Raw genomic sequence first — 26,185 nt, forward strand, 5'->3', positions numbered from 1 at the left:
GACAACTCAGATAAGATAAGGCATAAATTATGGTTTTAACTCACAGAACAACCTCATGACAGATAGATTGTTTTCTTCCTCTTATGGGTAATGGAGCTGCCACTCAGAAAGGTTTAGTGGCACAAAGACTTACAGGTAGTTTGTCATTGGCTCCACTGAACCATAAATTGTTGGGACCTCTGTAATCATTTTCATTAGAAGAAGAAAGAAAGTCAACCAGCAGAGATTAAACAGCTGCAGAAATGTGGGAGCAAGGTTGACCCCAGGGTGCTTTCCAAAGTGCCCACTGCCACTTCAAACTAGATGAAATCATTGTTAATAAACAACAAGTGAGGCATTTTAAGAAAAATGACAAGAAAAAAATCATTAGTCTAGATAGACTTTTTGAAATTTTTTGTTTTTATAACTTTAAAAAAAATTGTAATTTTCAAGTTTTTGACAAAACCAGAATGGATTGTTTTTGTTAAATTTCAAACCCAAATCTGGGACAAATGGCTAAGGCCTATTTAACATGTCAAAGAGGACCTGGCCTTGAGGTTCTCCCAGCATCCCTCAGTCTCTGTTACAGGGAATGCCTGGTATACTGGCCCTCTACACTGAGTTCTTTGGCCCAGAGCCTGGGCTGTTCTTCCCTATAAAATCCAGACATTTTGGTTAACAGCTCTTTTTGTATCTCTGGCTTCCTGGCCACTGCACCCCTTCCCCTTCTCTCTTCTCCCCCTCCCCTTTCCTCTCCCCTCTCCCCTTCTCCCCACACCACCCAGCTCACGCTGGTCATGTCTACTCTGGATTCTCCTAGGTGTCTCTGCCTCTGGCTACTCTCTACCTAAATAAACGTTCTCCTTCACCATATCTAGGAGCAGTCATGTCCTATCTTTTCCTTTCCTTTTATTTCTTTTTATTTTCCATTCCATTCTTCCTCTAAACAGTGATGTTAAGATGATGACTTGAGCCAATAGGCTCTCCTGAACCTTGTTTCTTTCTTTTTTTAAAAACAAAACAAAACAAATCCTCCCTTCACAGCGTTGTAAATCTGCAGAGCTCCTTTAGCCTTCCTGCAGGGCTCCAATTCTGAAATGTATTTTGAGGATGCACTGGTAACTTTAGCCTGGACTTCTCCAGTCACAGAGCCTGAGATGAGACCCACTGAAAGAAGACTGGTGAGATAAATCAGAACCGGGGAGGATCAGACAGGACCAGAGAGAAAGCTGATGGAAGAGCATGCTGTGGACTGGGGCTAGTTACTGGCCACCCTGGACTTCCAAGTACTCAGGTACTGCTGATTGTACCACGCTCCCTTGGTCCCCACACTCAAGGGTCAGCCTGTAACTCCTATCCCAACTACCAAGGGGTCTTAGAAGTTGTTCTTGGTTACCGCCCTACATTCAGCTCCTTGTCCATGAGATGATCTGGGATCCCTTTCCTGAAGTAGGTGGAGCTTTCATAGCAGCTCTCTACTTTATTTCCATTTGCTTTGTCTTTTCTGCTATGATGGAGAAAACCCTACCAGCTCATTGAAAGCCTGTCTTCTCCCAGTGGCTTTTTCTCAGGGTGGTTTATCTTAGGAAAATAAATTGATAGGACAAATAACAACAACATGGTGTAAAGGTCAACCTTGAGTGACAGCTTGACTGGATTTAGAATTACCTGTGGGTGTTTCTGGACCAATGTTGCCAGAGTTAATGGAAGCTTGCCAAGGATGTCAGTGAAGAAGAATTTAACCGTTCTGTAGGAGTTATAATTACAGGCAAGCACATCTATCGTTCACCTGATGCACCTCCACTCTTTAGATACAATATGATTTCAAAATACATCCAGGAGAGAATTGTTCCTCACTCTTGAATCACTTGGCCACATGGTATGCGAGAATTCAGTGGGAAAAATAATATCTCAACAGCGTAAAGAAGCAGCGACCGCAGGTGCATCGCAAAACCATAGCAGTCCTGGAATCTCTAAAAGGTGATTCTTGGTTTCAGGACGTTCCCGAGAAACATGCAGCAGCCACGCCACCAAGACGCGCCAAGTTTTCTTTGATCAACTGCTTAATTCTCAAATGATCCCCAATCTAGCCCTAGACAGTGTCATGACCCCTGTACTTGATAGGTGTTCTGCTCAGGTGTCCAACCACCTCACCTTCAGTCTATCACTCAACAATTAACCCTTCAGCAATTCCTATCTCCTAATTACTGTGTGGTTCCCAGCATGCTCATGGAGTGCTTCCCGCATACCCTAGAAGGTACTATTCTCATCGAATGTAAAAGATGTTTCTTACCTATTCACAATTATAGGCTATTTCCATTTCCACTATCACATGCATCATGAGTATACATGAAACTATCTCATATATTCAACTTTGAAGGAACAGAGACTGACTCTTTGGCCCCGGTGTCTACCCCATTGTAAAAAAATGCTCCTAATTCATCATCCAGGAAGTGTACATTAAACAACTAATAAAAACCAAAAAAAAAAAAAAAAAACAAGCCAAGAGTCTTCTGGAACCCTGGAGAAGACCTACGTCACGCTCAAGTTCTTAAAGGGAGAGAGATGCTTTAAGGGAAGTGGATTTTATTATCACCGGACAGAAAATAACCCCCAACTGGGAAGAAGGTTTTGTCCTAGCTGGCTTCACTTTGAGTGGAGGGCCAGGCAATCCAGGGGAACCAGACTTACTAGTAGGCTGAGGCTGCCTACCAGAGGGGATGTGAGGAAAAAGGTTGGAAATGGTGAACTGTGGGTACCTGCCTTGAGTGGGTAGACCGGTTGAAACAGGAAGCTCTAAGCCTGTTAGGTATGGAGCTGGGGAATCAAGAGGGAAGGAAGCCTGGAGACTCCGAGGAATCCGCCAGGGCTGGGGTTCCTAGGAATGCTGATATGGTACAAGAACCAGAAGTTCCAGAAGATGTAGCTGTGGGGGGAGCCCCTGAAGAGGCCACAAGGAGGGTGGAGGGGCCTGGAGTCTCCCCGAATGTGCACATATTAAGTGACCCAGAGGGGGCAAGAAGAGTCTTCAGGTATGTAGACAGTGGGAAAATCTCTGAGGAGGACCAAATGGAAAACGCGGAGGAGAGAAGAGAAACAGTGGAGACAATACTGCAAGTCCAGGAGTCCGAAACTGGGGAGGAATCTGAGGTGTCTGAAAAGATCAGTGAGGAGATCCCTGAGGGGAGCTCACCAGCAAGGCCGAAGAAGAGGAAGTATGGCCAGCACAGCCTGGAGGAGCAACTGGGCTGGCAGCAAGATCAGAGAAGGGATTTAGGCCAGCCTAGCCAGGGTGAGGAGCAGTACTTAGAGCCCAGTGTGGAGGGGACAGAGCAGGGCTCTCACTCAAAGACAATGAAGCCCAAGAGTTTAACTGCCAGTCTGCTGAAACGCCGCAAGAGTCAGGGCAAGTACCGCCTGGAGAGGAAGCCCAGCTTGCTGAACCGACCTGAGTCTTCAGCTCCGGGCACCTTGTCCTCGGCTCCTGGCCCGTCCATGGCGCCTCGCCAGTCCCTGACACCTCTCCCGTCCCTGGCACTTCGCTCGACCCTAGCTCACCGCGCGGACTTTGCTTTACGCTCCTCCCAGCCTCCCCGGGTGTCACTACCGTTTCGGGCGTCTGTGGTGCCTCCGGTGCCTCTGGGTCTGGAGTCGCACAATTCGGGCACCTTGAGGAAGGAGAGCTCCGGCTACATACTGGAGTCGGATCAGAAAAGCAGGCGGCAGACCATACGCTTCAGCCTCCTCCCCAAGTCATCTCGCCGCCTGTCACAGCGGTCCGCAGGCACCTGTGTCTCGCTCATCAGTGCTTACAACGAGCTGGCAAAGCTGGGCGACCCCGACCTGCTGGAGATGGTGGAGCAGGAAGGTAAGACGGCAGGCTGGCGCTGAGCAGGCGCGTGAACCTTCTTCGCGCGGGGTTTCTGGAGGACGTTGGCAGCTGTAGGTTTCTGTCCCGGGAAAGTTCTTAGTGTGGTGAGGCCCGCGCTGCGCCATTCCTGCCAGGCAGGCGATGGGTGACATTCTGTGCCCCGCGATGCATCTGCGCTCCAGGGACCTGCAACCTGTGACTCCCTAGGATTTCCCGGCACCTGTCTCAGACCCTACTGACCCCGAATAATTAGCCTGGTGTGGGTCCCTGGGTCGGGAATTCTGCTCCTGAAAGGTGGATTTTTCCAAGGATAGCCTGAACAGATGGACAGATGGCGACCCTCCAGTTAGGAGCTGGCCCTGAGGTCTTCCTGTCAGCACTTTATAGACCTTCAGACATTTTTTGATGTGGTGATTATGGGGTCAGCTCTTGGGGACACTGTTTATGGTGTGTGTGTGTGTGTGTGTGTGTGTGTGTGTGTGTGCATGCTTGCAATATAGCTTTAAGGTTTGCACTGATCTATATTCTGTCTACTTAACATAGTTTAGTTAAAACTCCCCACCCCCAACATACAGTCTTCCTGCTGGAATTCAAGCCTCAGTTCTCTTAGTGATTCTGGGCATGGAGGGTGTTTGCCTCACCCCAGCTCCTGTTATTTAGATATAAATGGTATTTGGGGATTGGAAAAGGGGAAGGTAAGATCTTCCACTTTGTACCCCAGACAAGCATTGAATTCAAGGCAGAACTTCTATCTTGGACTGAGCACTGAGGTTAGAAGCATGAGCCCCTGGCTCCGTTAAAATAAAAAATCACCGGAGGAATCAAGTGTAGTCTTACTATTCAGCCTTAAAGGAACCAAGAATGTCATTGTCTCCCCCACCCCTTTATTTTTCTTTTTGAAACAGAGCCTCACACTGTACACTAGGCTGGCCTCAAGCACACAGAAATCTTCCTGCCTCTGCTTCCTAAGTGTTAGGATTTGTGGCTTGGGCCACTATCATGCTTCACTTCTCTCTTCCCTTTTAAAAACGGCTTTTTATTGAAACATATCTGCATCCAATGAAAGTCAGCAGCTAAGTGTAAAGTGATTGGTTTCTGTGTACTAACAAAGTTTTGTGACCATCTCTATAGGGTCATTTTACATCATCTTCCTCATGTCCGTTAATAGTCCTCCATGTAGCCATTCTCCACTTTTAGCCACAGGCAGCTGCACCTTTTGTCTCTGTAGATTTCCTTAGCTCAGATATTGAAGAAAGTAGAGCCACAAAGTTCATGGTCTGTTGGAACTGGCTTCTGTCTTGGCATGTTCTGAAGTTCAGTCACATATCGCACCATCCCTTTTATTTGACATGTATGTATGCCATAGCCATCTACTTCTCAAACCCTGGCCGTAAAGTGGATTTCCCACCTTGAACAATACAGCAATGAGCATTCATTTGAAAGTTATTGTTTAAACACTGGTTTTCAATTTTCTTTATCACAGAATATCATGAAACACAAAGTCACTCTGCATTGAATACTTTACAAAGTGACCTCAGTGTTTTCTAAGCATCTGTCCAGTTTTTGATCTAGTGGCTTCTATTTCTTCTTTGAAAGAAATATAAAGCATATATATTTATATATTGATATTTTCTGAGTAATAAAGAAAATATTTCATTGCATCCACATGGAGACAAACTATTTGCAGTTTTCAGGCATCTGCATCTCAATGCAATTAAGCCTCAGGGTGGGCCTAATTACTAGAAACTATTTGGTTACTAACCCTTTGGCATGAGGACAAGTGTAGCTTCTGTCTCCCCAGGAATTTCAGAACATTCCTGAAACTAATCTCTTTTCATGGCAGATGCCATTGCGATGTGTTTGCTCATGTAATCACTGCTACTCCTCCGAATTGGATGGCAGAGGGAGAAATTGATGGGAAGACTGGTTTCTGCATCCCGTCCATATCTCTGGACCTGAAAGCATGGCATTCCAGAAAGCAGGGACTTGGCAGGAGAGATCCCTGGACAACTTTTGTAACTAGAAGTAAAATCAGAATGTCCCCTGATTTGCTGTACTGGCGTGACTGCCAACTTGTTTTAGTTTCTTTTTTATTGTTATGAAGAGACACCACAGCCAAGGTAATTTACACAAGAAAATGTTTACTGGGGCTTACAGTTTGGGGGAGGGGTGTTAGAGTCCATGGTTATCAGAGGAGGAAACATGTTAATAAACATGACACTGGAGCAGGAGCTGAGAGCTCACATCCTGACCCCCCCCCCCAACTTAATGCAGAGAGAGGGGGAAGAGGAAGGAGAGAGCTAAATGGAAACAATGGTGTGATCTTTTGAAGCCTCAGAGTTCAGGCCTAATGGCATACTTCTCCCAACAGGGCTACGGGTCTTTAATCCTTCCCGAACAGTTCCACGAAACTGTCAACAAGTATTCAAGTATATGAGCCTGCGGGGGCCATTCTTAGCTCAACTCTCACACTGTTGTTTATGCTTCTGTGACGGCTGTTGACAAGCTGGAGATAGGGGAATGTGGGGGCGGGGGCAATGAAGTAGATTATAAGTTTAGCACCGGAAATGGAAGTTTTAAAAGTTGAATGTAAAGTCATACTTTTATAACTACATTAAACGGCATTTCTAATCAGACCACCTGCCCCTTAGTCATGAGGATATTTGAGCTCTCATGCAGTGGTTCCTGTTCTCAACAGGAGTACACTCTAATGGCCTTAGGTCATTTCAAGAGTCCGAGTGCTAGAGCTTCCTCCTGCACACCAGGGCACATTACAAAGACGAGAGCGCTAGCCTATCTATGGACTGATATTAACGGGAACACTATTTATGACGGCACATGGCTGTGTTTTATTTTGTGATGCTGGTAAGAGTGTAATGAGAGATGACCTCTTGGCAAACGCAGGGACTATTTTGGGCACTAGTTTTGCAAGAGTGCGTGTTCTTGGTAGGGTGATTGCCATGAAAACTGGTAGCTCATTCCGTGCTGGCTTTAGCTTGTGGCATATAAATGGTGATTCTCTTTGGTGGATAGTACCACTCTTCATATCTCTGGTTTCTCATCTATAGCAAGTCACCAGTGGTGGAGGAATCCCAAAGAGCTAATTTGTAGCTGGCTCCAAGCTTGGTCTCCTCAGGCCCCTTGGTTGGTTTTGTTTTTTGGTTTGTCTGTCTGTCTTTCTTTCTTTCTTTCTCTCAAAAGATTTATTTTTGTTTATTTTCAAATGTCTTTTTGGATTTCTTTATTTTACTTTATATGTATGAGTGCTGTGCCTGTGTGTATGCGTACCACATGCTTACATGACGCCTGCCCTCAGTAACCAGAAGAGGGCATTGTATCCCCTGGTACTGGCACTAGAGATGGTTGTGAACATCCATGCGAGTGCTAGGAATGGAACCTGATCCTCTACAAGAGCAATACATACTCTCAACTGAAGACCCGTCTCTCCAGCTCCTTATTTTTATCTTTATTCATGTGTCTGTGTAACTGCCATGTGTGTGCAGGTGCCTGGAGAGTTCAGAAAAGGGCCTTGGATTCCTGGGAGTTGGGATAACAAGCATTGATGAGCTGCCTGATATGGGTGCTGGGAATGGATCCTTGGTCCACTGGAAGAGCACTGTTCACTTTGAATCCCTGAGCCCTCAAGCCCTCATTACAGCCCCAGTTCTCTTCTTTGGTATGTAAGTTAGTCTGAGATGTGAGCATTTGTGTGTGAGACAGTACTGAGTCAGCTAGGCTAAGCAAGTTGTGGCAGTTCAATTCTCCTTTCCAGCTTTGCTCCAGACTACTACCTCATGAGGACTTTTCTGGGTGTTTAATCCTCTTCTGAGTAGAAATATCGAGAAGGATAGGTTTCTTATCTAACACACACAGACACACACACACACATGGTTCACCCCAGGGAAGGAAAGGCCAGAGATTAAAGGTTAAAGTGTGAGAGGAGGATAGCAGGGTTCATGGGAGGCTAGGGAACTTCTAATATCTTTTGTCAGAACTTTGAAATCCATTGTGTCAAGTTTAGATTAGTGTTTGAATGTGTTTATTCTGCCCTGTTGAGTGTTAAACAAAGCAAAAGAAGCAGATGAAGGAAGGTTTCCTGTTTGGAGTACTCACCTTTCTCTTCTTAAAAATAGACCCTAAAGTGCTCTGTGGCTCTTGATTAGGATGTGTAACAACTCTGTGATAAGGGTTCAATTGGTATATTGTATTGTCCTTTGCTGTATTTATGACCATCTTTGCCATAAATACATAAATAAAGAAAAGAAAACCTTCCTGAGCTGGTGTTCCCTGGTACAGTGACTTGAGAGATAAACACATATTGCTGACAGTCTTGAGTCTGACCTCTTATCTTAATACTTGTTCATTGATTTTGTGTTGCTTTAATGAAATGTCTGATAGTGGTATTTTTGAGGAGGAGAGTGGTATTTAGCTTATGGGTTTGGAGCTGAAGACTGAAACGTGCAGCTTGGAGGCTTTGTGACTATGTCACATGTGATTGTGACAGATATTATTGCAGAAATGTATGTCACAGAACATTTTATGGTAAGAGACAATGCCAGAAAGACTTGTGGGCATGATGCTCCCTTATTCTGACAGCTCGTTCTGCTAAGGGATGACTGAGACCCCTCTAGATTTAAAATAACTATTTTAGAATTAAACATAACTATTTAGAATTAAAATAACCCCAAATGTGATGCCTGAAATGGCCCCGTTAAGTGTGACTAGGCTCTTACCTTTCCCTCTCAATATCACTACACTAGGAGCCAGACGTCCAGCATGTGGAACTCTGAAAGATACACTCAAGGTACATCCAAAACATAACACAATGTCAGATTAGACTAATCATACTTCGTTTCACTCACAAATACAATGAGAACTGCTTAGGGGACATTGTTGAATTTTGAGCTACTTTTTGAGGCAGTATTTACTGGTAAAACCCTTGCAGCATGAATACATGTATGTTATATGCCTTTCAAAGCTCTTTTGATTTCTGTTCTTTTTTTTTTTTTTTTGCATGAAAAAGTCCACACTTAGGAAATCTAAATGACACAGCCGTCATTGGTTAATTGTCATAATATGCTTGTAAGTGTGAAAGTTAAGTGCCCTTAAGAGCACCTCCCACAAAACAAAGATAAGAACATGAAAATAATCATCAAAGTTTCATTCTGTCACTGAAATTTAACCCAAAAATTTTATACAGATTTGGAGAAAAATGAATTAGGAATATAGCATACCTTACTGATAGCGACAACATCCACAAGGATCTTATACACACACACACACACACACACACACACACACACACACACACATCCGTTCATTTAACGCTCTCACATCTTAGGAGATAGAAATGACATGACATTATTGATGTATCAGCTGATGGCTTTGTGTTCATGCTGTTCTCTTGCAAGGGAAGCTATGGATGTTGAGTTTGTTTGCCACAATGCATGACCTCCCTGAGTATATATACACCCACCATTTACTTGTAAGGAATACATTGTGAAGGACAAGTGGGAACCTGCAAGTGCAACTAATACTAAAGCCTGTTATCTTTTCATGTCATGCATACACTTTTAATTTCTAAATTAGTCAGTAGAAGAGATGCACATTTATAACTAACAATAAAGAATAACTATCACCACATACTGAAATAAAGCTGTGTGAATGTGGACTGTCTCTTTCCCTCATAATGTTTAATGCTATTGTTCTCAGCCTTCTAAGAGTATAAACACCATTGACTTGCACAACCAGAGAAGATATTGGATCTTCCTAAGTCACTGTCAACTGTGGGGTTTTATGAGTTGTACTGTTTCCTGAACTGTGGAAAATCCACAAAGCTGGTACTTTTATATTTTCTACATTACCAGAATATATGCCAATGCTTCCTGAGGTTATGTTTGTTGGAGATGGTCTGTAAGTAGAAACAACATTTTATATCATTCCTATGGGGTGATTTATCCAAAAACATATTGTTGTATAGGAAGTTTTTGACTTGAGAGACATTTCTCTGTGTATTTTCAAGTTGAAGTCCTTAGAGATTAAGAATCAATTCCACATGTAACAATCTTCAGTGGCAGCAACTTCCTGTGAATGTGTGTACATCTTACTAAACACCTGACCATTATAAGGTTATCTGGGTGCTTAGAGCGTGATTTTGTGTGCTGCAAAAGTTAAGCATCTGGTAAATACAGAAAATAATATGATCACACACACACACACATACACACACACACATACACACACACACACACACAAATATATATAGACAGAGAGAGAGAGAGAGAGAGAGAGAGAGAGAGAGAGAGAGAGAGCGAGAGAGAGCACATAAGTAAATGTCCATGGTTCTCACCAGATGATCTTTTGGAGGAGTTTGGCTCTGGCTTGATGAATGTGTTAATCAGAGTTACATTTGCTTCTTAGTGACTGACATTATGATTTTTATTATCATCAGTTTTTTAGAGAGAAACATAACAGACTTTGGAGGCTGATTTAAAAAGATTAGTTCATGGAAGCTCTTATAGTATTCTTTTTCTTTTAATTTTGTTGGTTTCTTAAATGCCTGTTTATTCCTCTGTAGAGTTTTAAACAAGACCAGTCAGCATGATAGATTTTTTTCTTATTTCTTCTAGGCTTAAAAGTTAAAGAAATAGACTATGCTCTCCAAAGGAGTGAGGTAAGTTGAATGTTTGTGTATTAGCTTCATGATATACATAAAGTGTAAAAGATCAAGTCAAGTTTAGCACCTCAGACCTGTAGCTTCCTCAGATTCTCGATATCTGCTCAGATAATATACTGTCCTCTCTGTTCTCTGACTTGCTCATCTCATATTGTAAGACAAATTACATGCCTCATTTACTATTGGATATAAGATGAAGTTTCTTTTGCAGTAGGTGATTAATCCTACCCAAAATGCCCTGTGGCAATGGCTTGCTTTCCTTACTACCTGCCCCAATGTTCTGAGTTCCCAAATGAAAGACACACACACACACACACACACACACACACACACAAACACACACACACACACACACACACACACAAACACACACACACACACACACACACACACACACACACACACACACACACGGCCTTCTATTTAAATATGCTTTAAACATCTCACTGACTGGGCCATTCCTAAACTTCCATGTTGCTAACACCACCAACTCTGATACATCTGTGTTATTACTTACTATAAATCTGTATTACATCTTTGCTACCCTAGATCCAATTGGGGGGGGGGGTTCCTGAGGCCCCTCTTCCTTGGCTCTTACATGATTAGTATGCTCTCTCTTCTACAGCTCTCAAGCCTGGATTTTATTCCTTTCCCAGCATGGCAATTCAGCTCCTTCTTCTCTCTCATTCCCCTTGCCTACAAATCCTAAAGTCATGCCTCTGTTTTTTTACCCAGCCATTGGTCACCAACAACTTCATTTACCAATCAGAACCAACTAAGGGCAGGGACCCTTAGCATCTTACATGTGGATTCCCGTGCAATTTTGGCAACTCAAATAATATAATGCAAGCATTAGACCAAATCCATAACATTTCTCCCCTTTTGTTCATTAAAAAGGCCCTTTCTCTGAGATACACAAGTAACATGGTTATAACAGTTATGTAAACTGTAAAGTATGATATACACTAAAAATATCCAGTCCATATATTTTGTCAATTTAGGTACAATATTCTAACTCCTATCCTAACTTAAAAGGGTTTACAATTCTATACCTGAATTATGTTTTGATTTTTTTACTCCCATTTCCATGAGGAAATAATCCTTTCAAATTGATCGATTTCCTCAATGCTTAACCACTTCAGTTTAATTATGAGATTATAACTAGTCTTCAACACCATCAGAGATTTGAGGATGAATTAAATATTACCTGAATATATGAGAAGCACAAAATCATAGCTTCCAAAACTTGAACAATTTGCAGAAACAGCTGAGTACCTTATTCCTAAAAGCATCTGCCTTCAGCATTCTGCCCCAGAACCATCTAACAGACCTTTAAAAATGCAGGAATGATGAAGGACTAGCTTACTTAACTCTGTCTTGGCAGAGCTAAGCTGTCAACTATCCACATCATGGTGTGTCCTTTCCTGGACAGTACTTTTTGTTTGTAGATAAATTAGGGCAATTCTTGCTCAGTGACTACCTTGCCACAACTGGAGCAACTCTATATGGAGTTTATGATGCTCAATATCTTCTTGGAAACATGAAGTAGGTACTGTCAGGAGCAGACAGGTCCTAGTCAAAATCTAATAATAATGAAAGGATTATAAATGCCATATTTTGTGGATTTCTGATGCTTGTGAAAACTACTATCCATATAAAGTGAATCTGAACTATTAAACCTTGACTAGTTTTAGCTATTTCTCTTTGAATAATATTGAAAACATTTTGTTATAATTAAATCAGAATCTAATGTAACCAATGCAAGAAATTATAACTTTGGGGTATTTCAAGTTGACAACTTCAAGGTTGTTGTGCTCTGCCAGATGATCACAGACATACAAAGGGCCACAGCACTGCAGGGTACGTGGAAGACAGAACCCAACTGTACTGAAGACCCCGTGAAACTAAATGACATTCAGAACTGAATAAGAAACAAACAACAGAACAACTATTCAGATCCAGGTCTAATTGCAAAGCACATATACATACCTCAGTGGATGCATAACCTGGCTTAAGAGGTTAAAAGAATCTAGAAAGGACAACCCAAATCCTTTGGGGGACTCTTAGAAGTGCAGACAAGCCTGAGAGTTGAGAGGAGACAACTACTTCTGCTCACATTCCTGGCCCAAGAGGAACCTGCCTAGTGCCCTCTGTGCCCTCTAGATACAGGAATCTAGGAGCAGTCAGGTTCCTAGTCAGGAGGTTTCTGCCTGCACCTAGAGCTGAACCAATCCAACAGTTCTCTGCACCCAGATTTTTTTGTAAGTAAGCAAGTCTACAGGAGTGCTGACACCGAGGCCACTGTCAGAGACAGCAAGACAAGCTAACACCAGAAACAACCTGATGACAAGAGGCAAGTGCAGGAACCAATGCAAAAGAAACCAAGACTAGTCTTGGCATCATCAGAGCCCAGTTCTCCCATCAAAGCAAGTACTGGATATCCAAACACACTGGAAAAGCAAGATTTGGATTTAAAAAACACATCTCATGATGATCATAAAGGACTTTAAAAAGGACATAAATAGCTCTCTTAAAGAAATACAGGACAACACAGATAAACAAGTACAAACCGTTAAAGAAGAAACACAAAAATCCCTTAAATACTCACAGGAAAACACAACCAAACAGGTGAAGGAATTGAACAAAACCATCCAAGATTTAGAGATGGAAGTAGAAACAATAAGGAAATCACAAAGGGAAACAACCTGGAAATAGAAAAATCTAGGAAAGAGATCAGTAGTCATAGACACAGACATCACCAACAGAATACAAGAAATAGAAGAGAGAATCTCAAGAGCAGAAGATACAATAGAAGACATTGAAACAAAAAACAAAGATAGAAGTTTTGGAAAAGCAAAAACTTCTAACCCAAAACATCCAGGAAATCCAGGACAAAATGAGAAGGTCAAACCTAAGGATAATAAATATAGAAGTGAATGAAGACTCCTAAACTTAACGAGCCAATAAATGTCTTCAACAAAAATATAAAAGAAAACTTCCCTAACCTAAAGAAAGAGATGTCCACTAAAACACAAGAACCTACAGAACTCAAAATAGATTGGACCAGGAAGAAATTCCTTCTATCATATAATAGTAAAAACACCAATACACACACACAAAAACAACACATATTATGAACAGTAAAGGGGAAAAGGTCAAGTAACATATAAAGGCAGACCTATCGGAATTACACCAGACTTCACACCAGAGACTCTGAATGCCAGAAGATCCTGGGCAGATATTATCAGACCCTAAGAGAACACATCAAAACAATCATCCATTATGATCAAGTAGGCTTCATCCCAGGGATACAGGGATGGTTCAATATACAGAAATCCCTCAAAGTAATCTACTATGTAAACAAATTCAAAGAAGAAAAACCACATGATCATCTCATTAGATGCTGAGAAAGCATTTGACAAAAGTCAATACCCCTTCATGTTAAAAGTCTTGGAAAGATCAGGAATTCAAGACTCATACCTAAACATAGTAAAAGCAATATACAGCAAATCAATAGTTAAAATCAAACTAAATGGAAAGAAACTTGAAGCAATCCCACTAAAATCAGGGACGAGACAAGGTTGACCACTCTCTCCCTACTTATTCAATATAATACTTGAAGTCTTAGCCATAGCAATCAAACAACAAAAGGAGGTCAAAGGGATACAAATTGGAAAAGAAGAAGTCAAAATATCACTATTTGCAGATGATATGATAGTATACTTAAGTGACTTAAACCTGATAAACAACTTCAGCAAAGTGGCTGGGTATAAAATTAACTCAAACAAACCAGTAGCCTTCTTCTACTCAAAGGATAAACAGGCTGAGAAAGAAAGTATGGAAACGACACCTTTCACAATAGTCACAAATAACATAAAATACCTTGGTGTGACTCTAACCAAGCAAGTGAAAGATCTGTATGACAAGAACTTCAAGTCTCTGAAGAAGGAAATTGAAGAAGATCTCAGCAGATGGAAAGATTTCCAATGTTCATGAATTGACGGATTAATACAGTAAAAATGGCCATTTTGGAAAAAGCAACTTACATATTCAATGCAATCCCCATCAAAATTCTAATTCCATTCTTCATAGAGATAGAAAGAACACTTGCAAATTCATTTGGAATAATAAAAACCCAGGATAGTAGAAACTATCCTCTACAATAAAAGAACTTCTGGGGGAATCACCGTTCCTGACTTCAAGCTGTATTACAGAGCAATAATGAAAAAATTGCATGGTATTGGTACAGAGACAGGCAGGTAGATCAATGGGATAGAATTGAAGACCCAGAAATGAACCCACACACCTATCATCACTTGATTTTTGACAAAGGATCTGCATGTAGAAGAAGGCAAATCAACCAATTCTTCTGCTCTGTACAAAGCTTAAGTCCAAGTGGATCAAGGACCTCCACATAAAACCAGATACACTTAAACTAAAGGAAGAAAAAGTGGGGAAGAGCCTCAAGCACATGGACACTGGGGAAAATTTCCTGAACAAAACACCAATGGCTTATGCTCTAAAATCAACAAATGGGACCTCATAAAACTGGAAACTTTTGTAAAACAATGGACACTTTCATTAGGACAAAACTACAACCAACAGATTGAGAAAAGATCTTAACCAATCCTATATCCGATAGAGGGCTAGTATCCAATATATACTCAAGAAGTTAGGATCCAGAGAGCTAAATAACCCTATTAAGAATGGTGTACAGAGCTAAACAAAGAATTCACAGCTGAGGAGTATCAAATGGCTGAGAAGCACAGAAAGAAATGTTCAACATCCTTAGTCATCAGGGAAATGCAAACCATAAAAACCCCCTGAGATTCCACCTCACACCAGTCAGAATGACTAAGATCAAAAACACAGATGACAACAGATACTGGCGTGGATGTGGAGAAAGAGGAATACTCCTCCATTGTTGGTGGGATTGCAAGCTGGTACAACCTCTCTGTAAATCAATCTTGAGGTTCCTCAGAAAATTGGACATTTTACTACATGAAGACCCAGCCATACCACTCATGGGCATATACCCAGATGATGCTTCAACACACAACAAAGACACATACTCTACTATGTTCATAGTAGCTTTATTTATAGTAGCCAGAAGCTGGAAAGAACTCAGATGTCCCTCAAAAAAGGAATGGATACAGAAACATGTACATGTGGTACATCTGTACAGTGGAGTACTACTCAGCTATCAAAAACAATGACTTCATGAAATTCATAGACAAATGTAATGAACTAGAAAACATCATCCTGAGTGAGGTAACTCAATCACAAAAAAATACACATGGTATGCACTAAGTGGATATTAGCCCAAATGCTCTAATTACCCAAGACACAATCCATAGACCACATGAAGCTCAAGAAGAAAGCTGGCCAAAGTGTGGATGCTTCAGTCTTTCTTAAAAGAGGGAACAAAAATATTCATAGGAATATGAAGACAAAGTTTTGAGCAGAGACTTAAGGAATGGCCATTCAGAGCCTGCCCCACCTGGGGATCAAGCCCATATATATACAGTCACCAAACCTAGACAATATTGACTAAGCCAAGAAGTGCATGCTGACAGGAGCCTGATATAGCTGTCTCCTGAGAGGCTCAGCCAGAGCATGTCAGATACAGAGGTGAATGTTAACAGCAAACCACTGACCTTAGAACTGGCTCCCATTGGAGAAGTTCGAGAATGGATTGAAGGAGCTGAAGGGGCTTATAACCCCATAAGAACAATAATGCCAACCAACCAGTGCTCCCAGGAACTAAACCACTACCTAAAGAGCACACATGGACAGACCCATGGCTCCAGTTGCATATGTAGCAGAGGATGGCCATGTTGGGCACCAATGGGAGGAGAAACTCTTGTTCTGCCAAGACTGGACCCTCCAATGTATGGGAATGTCAGGACAGGGAGGTAGGCAAGGGGGTGGTTGGGGAGGGGCAACACTCTTCTAGAAGAAGGGGCAGGGGATGAGATAAGGGGTTGATAGGAAACTGGGAAAGGGAATAACATTTAAAATATAAATAAAAAATATCCAATTTTAAAAAATAAAGGAAATGTTATAAAAAAGAAATTATAACTTCAATTTTATATCAAATATAAAGACTTCTACCAATATAAGATTTTGGGTATACAATGCTTTAAGAATAATTTTAGTAATCTATCCCATATATTTTATTTCTTATAATATTACTCTTATCTTCCTTTCTCCCCCTTCAACCTCCTTCTTTTTATCTATGAAAGAAAGGATAGAGAAGAGGAAGGGGAAGACAGAAATCTCCAAGTCTGAGCTCTCTATTTAGTTTCTTCCTTGTTCAAAATTATGAGCATTTCCAAATTTTCCCTTAAGATGACAATCTATCTGAAATTTACAAACAACCATAACCAGATGCTCAAACCCAAGAAATCGGGATGACTAATCGTTATGGCTTCTTACTGCTGAATTGGGGCTATGAGTTATTTTTTAAGGAGTGAGGCAGGGTAGGAAAATTGGAGCAAAAATAGTTAGACTTAAGAATGCTAGTTTTATCATGTATTATCCAGTCTCTGTGTGCCTAGAAGGCTCATAGCTTGACTGAAGTTCTGACTGGATCTGTCTGAAAGGCTGGATGAAGTGAGTTTATCAGGAATCAGCAGGTGTTCCTGAAGCTGTTCTAGAATCAAGTCTCTGGAAATAGCATCTTCAGGAGGCAGGGAGCTGGAACAGCTGGTCGTTTCAGTGTCCCAAACATGAATCTTGTCAGAGCTGCACATTCTGCAATGTATGAATCTTACATCCAAAATTTTAGTACTATTTAGATATTCATATAGATTGCATGAAGTGCAAAGTTCAGACGAAGATGAAATTTTTGGCTTCTTGTTTGATCAGATGAAGCACAGCTGTCGTTTTTTATGGGTTAATTTGATCAATAATCAATTGTAATAAATCTTTATTCATGCCATGTAAAGGATGGCATAATGAATCTTAAGAATTCCATAACCAACAAGATTTATTGTCTAATTTTAGCTGAAGCTTTTGCTAGTGACATTTTTATGTCTAAGTCAGATACATTACTGTTCCCATGTGGAGGAATCAGCAAATCACGTTGCCTGTCTTGTTTGATCTTCTCCGATTTTTCTTTTCTGCCTTTAGCCAAGATCTTCAGGGGGTCTTCCCTACCATATCTGACTCATATTACTTTGAAATAGATACAAAGCTTTTTTTTCTCTCCTATTAACACAAATACAGAGTCTCTCCCCTGAAATAGCATGTCTTTGTTCCAGCAACCAAAACCATCAAAAGTAAAGACTGACTCAGTTGAGCAGCCCCCTTTCTCTTTAGGCCTGTTCTATTTGTCCTTTTTCCCAGAGGATTTTTAATACCATAACCACCAAACTTATAACCACACATATTTTGATAATTAAAACAATTCAAAGCAATTAAAGCCATCTAAACAATTATTATCCATTGAGACAGTACTCCTTCACTATCCCCTGCCTTGTTCTTACATGATTAAGTCTTAAGGAATTCAAAGCCTAAATTTCTCCTATCTGTCCTGACCAACATGAAATCAAAAGGCCTCAACTTATTTATTCACCTACATATACTTAATTTCTGTCTTCTGTGGATATTAATATCTTTGTGAATATATATGGACATATATGTATATTCACCTTTCTCTTTATAAGAGTTTATTAATATAAAGCCATCTAAACAATTATTACTATCCACTGAAACAGTGCCCCTTCACTAACCTCTGCCTTGTTCTTGCACAATTAATAGTGAGATTAAGGCCTAAATTTATTTATTCATCTATATATCCCTAAATTCTCCCTGTGTGTGTATACACACATATATGTATACATATATTACATGTACACATATATTATAAATATCCACTATATAACTTGAATTAGCATCCTTTCAATTAAATTCCCTTCTACTTACAGAATAAGCTTATTTCCAGGCTACTAACTTGTCATATCAGGCTAAGCAGTCCCAGAATTCCCGTGGAGCTTATGTTCAAAGAGCCAGCTGCCTGCCCTGGCATAGACTTTCTCAAATTTCCTTTAAAGCATTATTCTCCCTTCTATCCTTAAAAACAAATCAATCAATTTTCATTCATTCTCCCCTCTTTCCTTAAAACAATGCAAGCTCCTTTATTCCTATCTTATTCAGACCTGATCTCTTCAGTCTGTTTTATCTCAGAAGGAGTTTTCAGCATCTGTGACTCAAGCCCAGCTCAATCCTTAGCCCACCACCCACATCCCTGGGTTGACCTGGGTGTGTCCTAGTCTCAAGCCACAAATCGCAGAATTATACATGCCAGTTCCACACACCTTTTGTTCTAGTTCCAAACCTGTGAGACTTGGGGAGGAACCACAGGGCTCAGCTCATCTTGGCTTGGCTGAGAAACCGACTTGCTCCATCTCCTAATCTTACAGCATGTCATGTACTGTCCATTTGGGAATTTCCAATTAATTTTTATTTTTTAGATCCAATTGGTAAGATATAATTGCCCATTTAAACATACAAAGCCAGGTACCATCCATCCCTTAGGAACATTGATAACAACCTGTAAATACACAGAGCAGAATCTTAACATCACCTGCCATGGCTTCTCCCCTCTCTCCTCTCTCCTGTCTCCCTTTCTTTCTGTCTCCTCCTCTTCCTTCAAACTTCTCTCCCACCCATCCTTCCTTCTCCTCCAATGACAGGCCTCCTTCTAGCCTGTACCTGCCCCTCACCTGTTCTTTACAAATTCAATGGAGAGGTGGTTCTGGTGAAGTCACCTGATTCCTGAGCATGTGACTAGGCAGCTGTCCTTGGGGCAGTGGAATTAGCATCAAAATACAGATAACTTCAGGGCAAACCACATTTCCGTCTTTTTGTCCAGTTAAAAAGCCTTTTCACTTATATATAAATTACGAACAATTATTACCATTCTACAATTTATAAAGCATATGATATTTTCAACACCTAGTCCATCACTATATCAGTTAAACAGAACCTTTAGTTATTCATTCCAGCTTAAGAAAGGCTTAAAATCTATATTATATCTTGACTAGCTTGTATACTATCTGATAACTATCCAATACAATATGTATATTCAGAGTTATACAGCCTGATAGGCTATGAGATTATAATCAGTCTTCAACCCCGTCAGAAATCTGGGAAATGACCAAATATCTATACACATAGGAAGCCTAACACGGCTTCCAGAACTGAGAGGTTGTAGAGACAAATCTCCTGTATCACAGTCCCCTGTTAGCAACATGTGAGCGCAAGTATTCAGCCTTCTGGCCCAAAATCAACTGACAGACTCTTGAAATGCAGATTTTGAAGGGCTGATCACTCTGTCTTGGCAGAGTTTATCAGTCAACTATTCTGCATAATGTGTCCTTTTCTGGACAGTATTAGTCTGCAGATGAAACAGGCAGTTTTGTCTAGTGGCTGCCTAGCCACAAGTATTGCCTCATCTGGAGGTAGAGATGTTCAAATTCTTCATTAAATTCACCAAAGGGGAACTGTTAGGAGCAGATATGTCTCAACAAAAGATAAATAACTTTAAATCTCAAATTTTGTGGATTTCTGACGTTTTTGAAAACCATCCACCTATATAAGACAATCTGTACTGTTGTCTTTATATCTTAATAATATCTTGAAAGTTCTCTCACAAACTCAGAGCCACGACTTTGCTATTTGAACCTTAACTCACAGATGTAATCAAATCAGAAGTTTGTAATGACAACAATAGAAGGACTGACTCTAAACCTTGTACTTTTAAACTTTTTTGACAAAGAAATTCTATACCAAAACAATGATTTAAGCTTAGTTACCAAATGAGATTATGACTGTACAATTCAATCTAGCTAACTCCTCCCTGTTAAATTACAACCATTTCTAAATTCCTCATAAAAACAACTTTAGAATAACCACTTTTAGCCCTCCCAAAGTCCAGGGAATTGGGGCGACGACTCCTCCATAACTTCTTCAAGCTATACATGGGCGTTGAAGATATCCTTAGGGGAAAGGGTTAGGAAGAATGAACTGCTGTAGCAGGATGTGTCCTGACTGGACCCAGCTGAATGTCCTTGAGACCAGGAATCCAAGTAGGCACACTCTGCAAAATACAACTCTCAAGACAAAAGTTTAGAATCGAGATATCTTTTCGTTTGATTCTCTTGAATAAAATTTTCAGGGAGTCTACCTCTATCAAATCTGATCATTATGACTCTGTGAGGTTTCCAGAGCCTAATCACACTTTTTAAAAACACAAAGACAAAATCTTTCTCCCAAAATACTGTGTTCCTTAGTCTGAAACCAGAAAAGCTTGTATCTCGCACTCTCTCCCAGAGTAATAATATAACCATAAAACTCAAAGTCACACCCATTATGAAGATTAAACATTTTTTTTAAAAAGGAAGCAAGCTAAACAATGAGCCTGATAGGCTTTTGTACTCTATGATAGCAGGAAATGAACCCAAAATTCCCGTGGAGCCCAAGTTAAGAGACTTTGAGCTTCCTGTTGTGGTAAATATCAAAAGTAACCACAAACCCTCACTAGCCTGCATCGAGAGCCATATGGCTTTAGCAGGGTAATTCATGAGACAAACCAAATACTTTCTATCAATTAGGAAATCTAACTAGGATTCCAACCCAAAATTCCCGTGGAGCCCACGTTAAAAAGAATATTAGTATTCTGAAAGACTTTCTAAACAACTTTCTTTAAAAAGCAGCTTTTAATCTCTAACTCTCTCAGTTGCCATTACTTATTACACAGCAGGGGACTGACAGCCTGCTGGGCCAGGCTACTTCCCCTTTTCTTTGTTTGAATTTCCCGCCCTTAAGATACCACATGACTTAACATGGTGCTGGCCTCTTCTTACTTAGAAAATAAAAACTTTCTCTCAACTCTTAGGATTACTAGTGGATTCTTGCCCAACATTGATTCGCCATCTGTTATTGTAAAAATATAAAAATAAAAAAGTAATGGTGTCTTTTACCCTGCTAGGTCTGCACCGCGGTACCCCAAGATATCTGCTAGATATCTTGGCAGAAACACATCCCAGCCCCACACTTTCCTACACTCAAACCCTCACATAAAAGAACACACAACACAATAATCTTAGATCCAATTGGTAAGATATAATTGCCCACTTAAACATACAAAGCCCGGTACCATCCATCCCTTAGGAACATTGATAACAACCTGTAAATACACAGAGCAGAATCTTAACATCACCTGCCATGGCTTCTCCCCTCTCTCCTCTCTCCTGTCTCCCTTTCTCTCCTAATTAATTTTTAATAGTAAGTTCAAGCCTAACAAATTGGATGCTACTTGTTGCAGTAGGCAATTAATACTACTCAAATTGCCTCAGCAGCAGCAATGCTCTGAGTTCCTGAATGAAAGACACACACACACACACACACACACACACACACACACACACACACACACACACACACACACTTCTATTTTAATATGCTTTAAATAACTCAATGGTTGGGCCATTCCCAAACTTTCACCTTGCTAACGCCTCCCGTCCAATATTCCTGAGTTATTACTTAACTAAAATCCATATTCCACCTTTGCTACCCTAGACCCAATTTGGGGGAGGAGGCTGAGGGATGCTCTTCCTCAGCTTTTGTGTCATTTGTATGTTCTCTCTTCTGCAGCTCTCAAGCCTGGATTTTATTCCTTTCCCAGCATAGTGATATTTGTCCTTCTTTTCTCTTGGTCCCCTTGTCCTCAAGTCCTAAAGTCCCACCTTTATCTCCCTGCCCAGTCATTGGCCTCTGGTACCTTAATTTACCAGTTAGAACCAATTAGGGACAGAGACCTTCAGCATCTTACATGTGAATTCTCATGTAATTCTGGGAACCTAAATAACATAATGCAAGTGTTAGAGCAAATCCACAAGAAGTTTCTATCAAAAAAACTGTAGGGCAATGCCAAGGCATCGAGGTTGGATTAGGTGGATGGGAGTGGGAGCATCCTCATAGAAGCAGAGGGAGGGGGAGGGGATATGGGAGAGGAGGGGAAGGGGATAACATTTGAAATGTAAATAAATAAAATATCCAAGAAAAACAAAATTCAAAAATAAATAAATAAACAAACAAATAAATAAATTGTTTGGCCATTGGTCAATTGATTGATTTAAGAGTCCCACAAGTTCTAAAGTTACTTTAAAAACTAAACAGTGAGCAACAAGAAAATATGGTCTTATTAGAGAGCAAGCATAAGTTTGAACTGATCTTGAGGTTTCCTGTACAATAACTTTAATTGTGCTGATATTCGATCTGCAGGGCAATAACTTTCAACCAGTCATGGTGGGGATGTATAATGCTGCTTTGTGTATGACATCTGCTTATGTAATAGTTGTTCATATGGAATATGTTCCTATCAAGGGCTATGTATGGTTCACATGACTCTAGAGGGAGGAAAATTGCTGAACTAAAACAATGAAATCAAATATAGTTGGTCTCTGAATCTGCGAGTCCCAAATTTGTGTAGTCAGTCAACAGCACTTTGGAGGGAGGAAACGTGACATTGTCCTACAATGGCATGTTATATACTTATTTGTTATATCCAAATGCATATGGATGGAATTACACAAAGCCAGAAGAGTATACTAGTGCTTCATATGTTTGGAGCCTTCAGTCTCTATGGTGACTTGTGGATTCTGTGAATGAATGAGGCTGCATGTTGTTACTTGTAGAAGTTTGTGAGATCCACCCACTTAGTACTGTTGTTCCTCTTTGTACCACTTTACTTGGTTGCTCAGTGACTGGACTCTGTGAAGAAGGCACACAACATATGAATGGCATGTCCCTGTTGAGGGAAACATAGGCTTGACCATAGTAAGAATTCTTATGCATAACAGGTCTTTGACAAGGGAAACATTGAGATACTCAGCAAAGAGTTGTAAAAAGAGAAAGAAAGAAATTATAGCAGTTTCTGTTTCAAGGAGAAGACATAAATGTAGGTTTGAGGGCCCAGTCAGAACAAGCTATCTTTTTCCTAAGGTGGAAAATAGTCAAGTTCCCTGCCACGTTCTCTTGAGAACATTACTGCGTGGTTCCTTCAGTTGTTTCATGGTTAGCACAACCAAGCTTTGTGTGTGATGATAGAGTGCAAGTGTTACAGGGCCCTGGCTCAAGGAAGGACAAATTAAATTCCTTTGTTATTTGCATGGTGAAAATGTAGCTTCAACATTTATTTATTTATTTATTTACAATTTTTAAAAAGTTCCTTTTGTTTCTATTAAAGTGTGTGTGTGTGTGTGTGTGTGTGTGTGTGTGTGTGTGTGTGTGTGTGTTTCAGGTGCCCATGGAGGCCAGAAAAAAGTGTAGGAGCTACAGGTGATGCTCAGAACCAAACTCAGGTCATCCAAAATAACAGCAATCACTCTTTACCTCAGATATCTATCTATCTATCTATCTATCTATCTATCTGTCTGTCTGTCTGTCTGTCTGTCTGTCTGTCTGTCTGTCTGTCTATCTATCTATCATCTATCTATGTATCATCTATCTATCATCTACCTATCAATCATCTATCTATCCTCATCTATCTATCTATCATCTATCTACCTATCTATCATCTGTCTATCTATCATCTATCATCTGTCTATCTATCATCTATCATCTATCTATCATCTATCTATCTATGTCTCAGTCATATTTGTGGAGACTGACATTTTGGAATTGTCTGATAGGTTAGTTTTATTTGACATCGTGTTCTATTTTGATGAGCACGTTTGATTCATCAGTGTAACTTAAGTCAGATGAAGTAGTTTGAGTACACCTGTGCTCAGCACCACCTTCATCCTCACTAAGAAGGCAGAGAGGTTGAAGTTTCTAGCACATTCCACTGTGTAAGCTCTTCAGCCTAAAGGATATTCTGGAAAGCTCCTGAAGTATCCTTAATCCATCATTACTGTTTCTCAAGACTGATTTGCCTAGAACCCACCAGTCATTGTGAGATGTTGGATGTGATGCTCCCAAAAGGAGATAACTGAGTATCTTATGTGATATGGACCTCAGATCATTTTCATTAGGTGGAGCCATTCCTGATACCATTCCCAGAAATTCAGAAAATGAGCAGGTGAGACCTTAGTAGCCAGTTCTGTAGTGTGTGGTTTACTGAATAACAAGTGGATTGGAAGCCCATGTTCAAGAGAGAAGAAATGCTTTAGTTGCTAGTAGCTTGTATATATCATATAAATGCAGGGATTTTTCTTCAATTGTTTATTTTTTTTAAAAAAATGGTATGTCATCTCCAAAGCTACAGATTTTAGTAATTTCAAGCCAATGCCAAGAAGCATGAAATATCTAGTCAATGATGTGTATTCCATGTTGGTTCTGTTCAGAGACCTTACGATACCAGATGTCCTGGTCACTTTACTGTAGTATAGAAGTTTTTAACCATTTCACCTGTTGCAGATTGCCCTGTGACTTAGTAAAACTTTCTTTAGAACTCCCTCTCTGTCCCTTTTCCTTTCTCTATCTCTCCCCTCTCTTTTCTTCTTCCCCTCCTCACACAGACACACGCACAGATACACACATGTATGCATGCATGCATATCATACACGGAACTTCAAGTACCATTTCAGACGGGGAGATGGAGTTCAGGTTTCTTGGCTTCATGGTGTAGTAGTCTAGAGAAAGAATCTTGCTGTTCTCGCTTTGGAGACATCAGTGATATGATTGCTCTAGTTGAGCCATCCTTAACAGTACTGTATCTCCCTCTCCCTCACCCTGCCTTTTACTATTGACAGAGCCTGGGCGGCAAAGAGACCAGCTTCCTCATCCCTGAAGACTCACAGCCACTGGTAAGCAGTGAATTGTACTTCTCTTCTTTGGCAGACAGACCCAAGTGACCTTCCATGGCCTGAACTGGGGATACTGTTACCTACATCTCAGGTTCCTCAGTTTGGTGTCTGAGAATGCATTACTTTTGAAAAAAAATTTGCTTATTTAATAAAAATATTACATCAGACATGGTAATGAGAATGGCGTATAGAAGTTGCATTTAAAGAATTGCCAGTTTTGCTGAGGCTTCCTCAAGATTCCTCTGTGCTTATGAGGAGACTCCTAGACTTGAACCCTCAGCCTTCTTACTCCATTACAATATGCTTCACTATGAATTCACGATTAAGAAGAATCATAATTTAAACTTAGAAATTAAACTTGGATCTAATTCACAACTTATTAAACTTTAAGTTTTATTAAGTTTAGATTTTTTTTATTTGAGTAAATAACGTTACTGTTTGGAGAGACAGGAAATGGAGTTCGAGTGTCTTCATTTTCCTCTGACATTGTCTTTGAGGGTCCACGGTTGTGTTTAACAGCCATGTCTACTCTGTGTCTCTCTGTTGAGACAACTCTGAGTATCTTTCTCATATCCAGTGGCCTCTAAGGTTGATATTGGCCCTTTCACTGTGTAGAATGCACCTCAGTTGTGCAATTCCTAATGTGTTATTTCTTATGACTCAAATTGGAGATGGAGGAAAGAGAAAGTGTCACTTGATTTGCATCATGTCCTGGGCCAATTGTTAAGCTTTAGCCTTGATTATTAGCTTAAAATAAGTTTTACTGTAGTAGTCTCTGGGTCATTAATCAGTGTATGTGTAAGGATGAAGGGTCGTCTTTAATCTTAACAGTAGATGATAGTA

At 40.5% G+C, this 26,185-nt stretch overlaps 1 protein-coding gene and 1 long non-coding RNA gene across 10 annotated transcripts in view; one reads left to right on the plus strand and one right to left on the minus strand.

The window, feature by feature from the left end:
- Window positions 1–3,725, minus strand: part of LOC120099814 (uncharacterized) — a 52,515-nt gene extending 48,790 nt beyond the window's left edge. For 4 of the 5 annotated variants that reach the window (XR_010060065.1, XR_010060066.1, XR_005499065.2 and 1 more), the window contains exon 1: window positions 3,587–3,724. This is a non-coding gene — a long non-coding RNA (uncharacterized LOC120099814). Of the gene's footprint in view, window positions 1–3,586 lie in introns of all 5 variants that reach the window. The other variant, XR_010060064.1, reaches the window with a different exon arrangement.
- Ano5 (anoctamin 5) overlaps window positions 2,557–26,185 on the plus strand; it is a 101,095-nt gene continuing 77,466 nt past the window's right edge. For 3 of the 5 annotated variants that reach the window (XM_006229266.5, XM_006229268.5, XM_017590140.3), the window contains exons 1-3: window positions 2,560–3,847; window positions 10,480–10,523; window positions 25,289–25,342. In XM_006229266.5, coding sequence (XP_006229328.1) covers window positions 2,791–3,847; window positions 10,480–10,523; window positions 25,289–25,342 — 1,155 coding nt within the window. In that variant the 5' untranslated portion in view covers window positions 2,560–2,790. Of the gene's footprint in view, window positions 3,848–10,479; window positions 10,524–25,288; window positions 25,343–26,185 lie in introns of all 5 variants that reach the window. The other 2 variants (XR_010060061.1, XM_017590139.3) reach the window with 2 other exon arrangements.

Source organism: Rattus norvegicus, chromosome 1, assembly GCF_036323735.1.
Source record: "Rattus norvegicus strain BN/NHsdMcwi chromosome 1, GRCr8, whole genome shotgun sequence".
Taxonomy (NCBI): domain Eukaryota; kingdom Metazoa; phylum Chordata; class Mammalia; order Rodentia; family Muridae; genus Rattus; species Rattus norvegicus.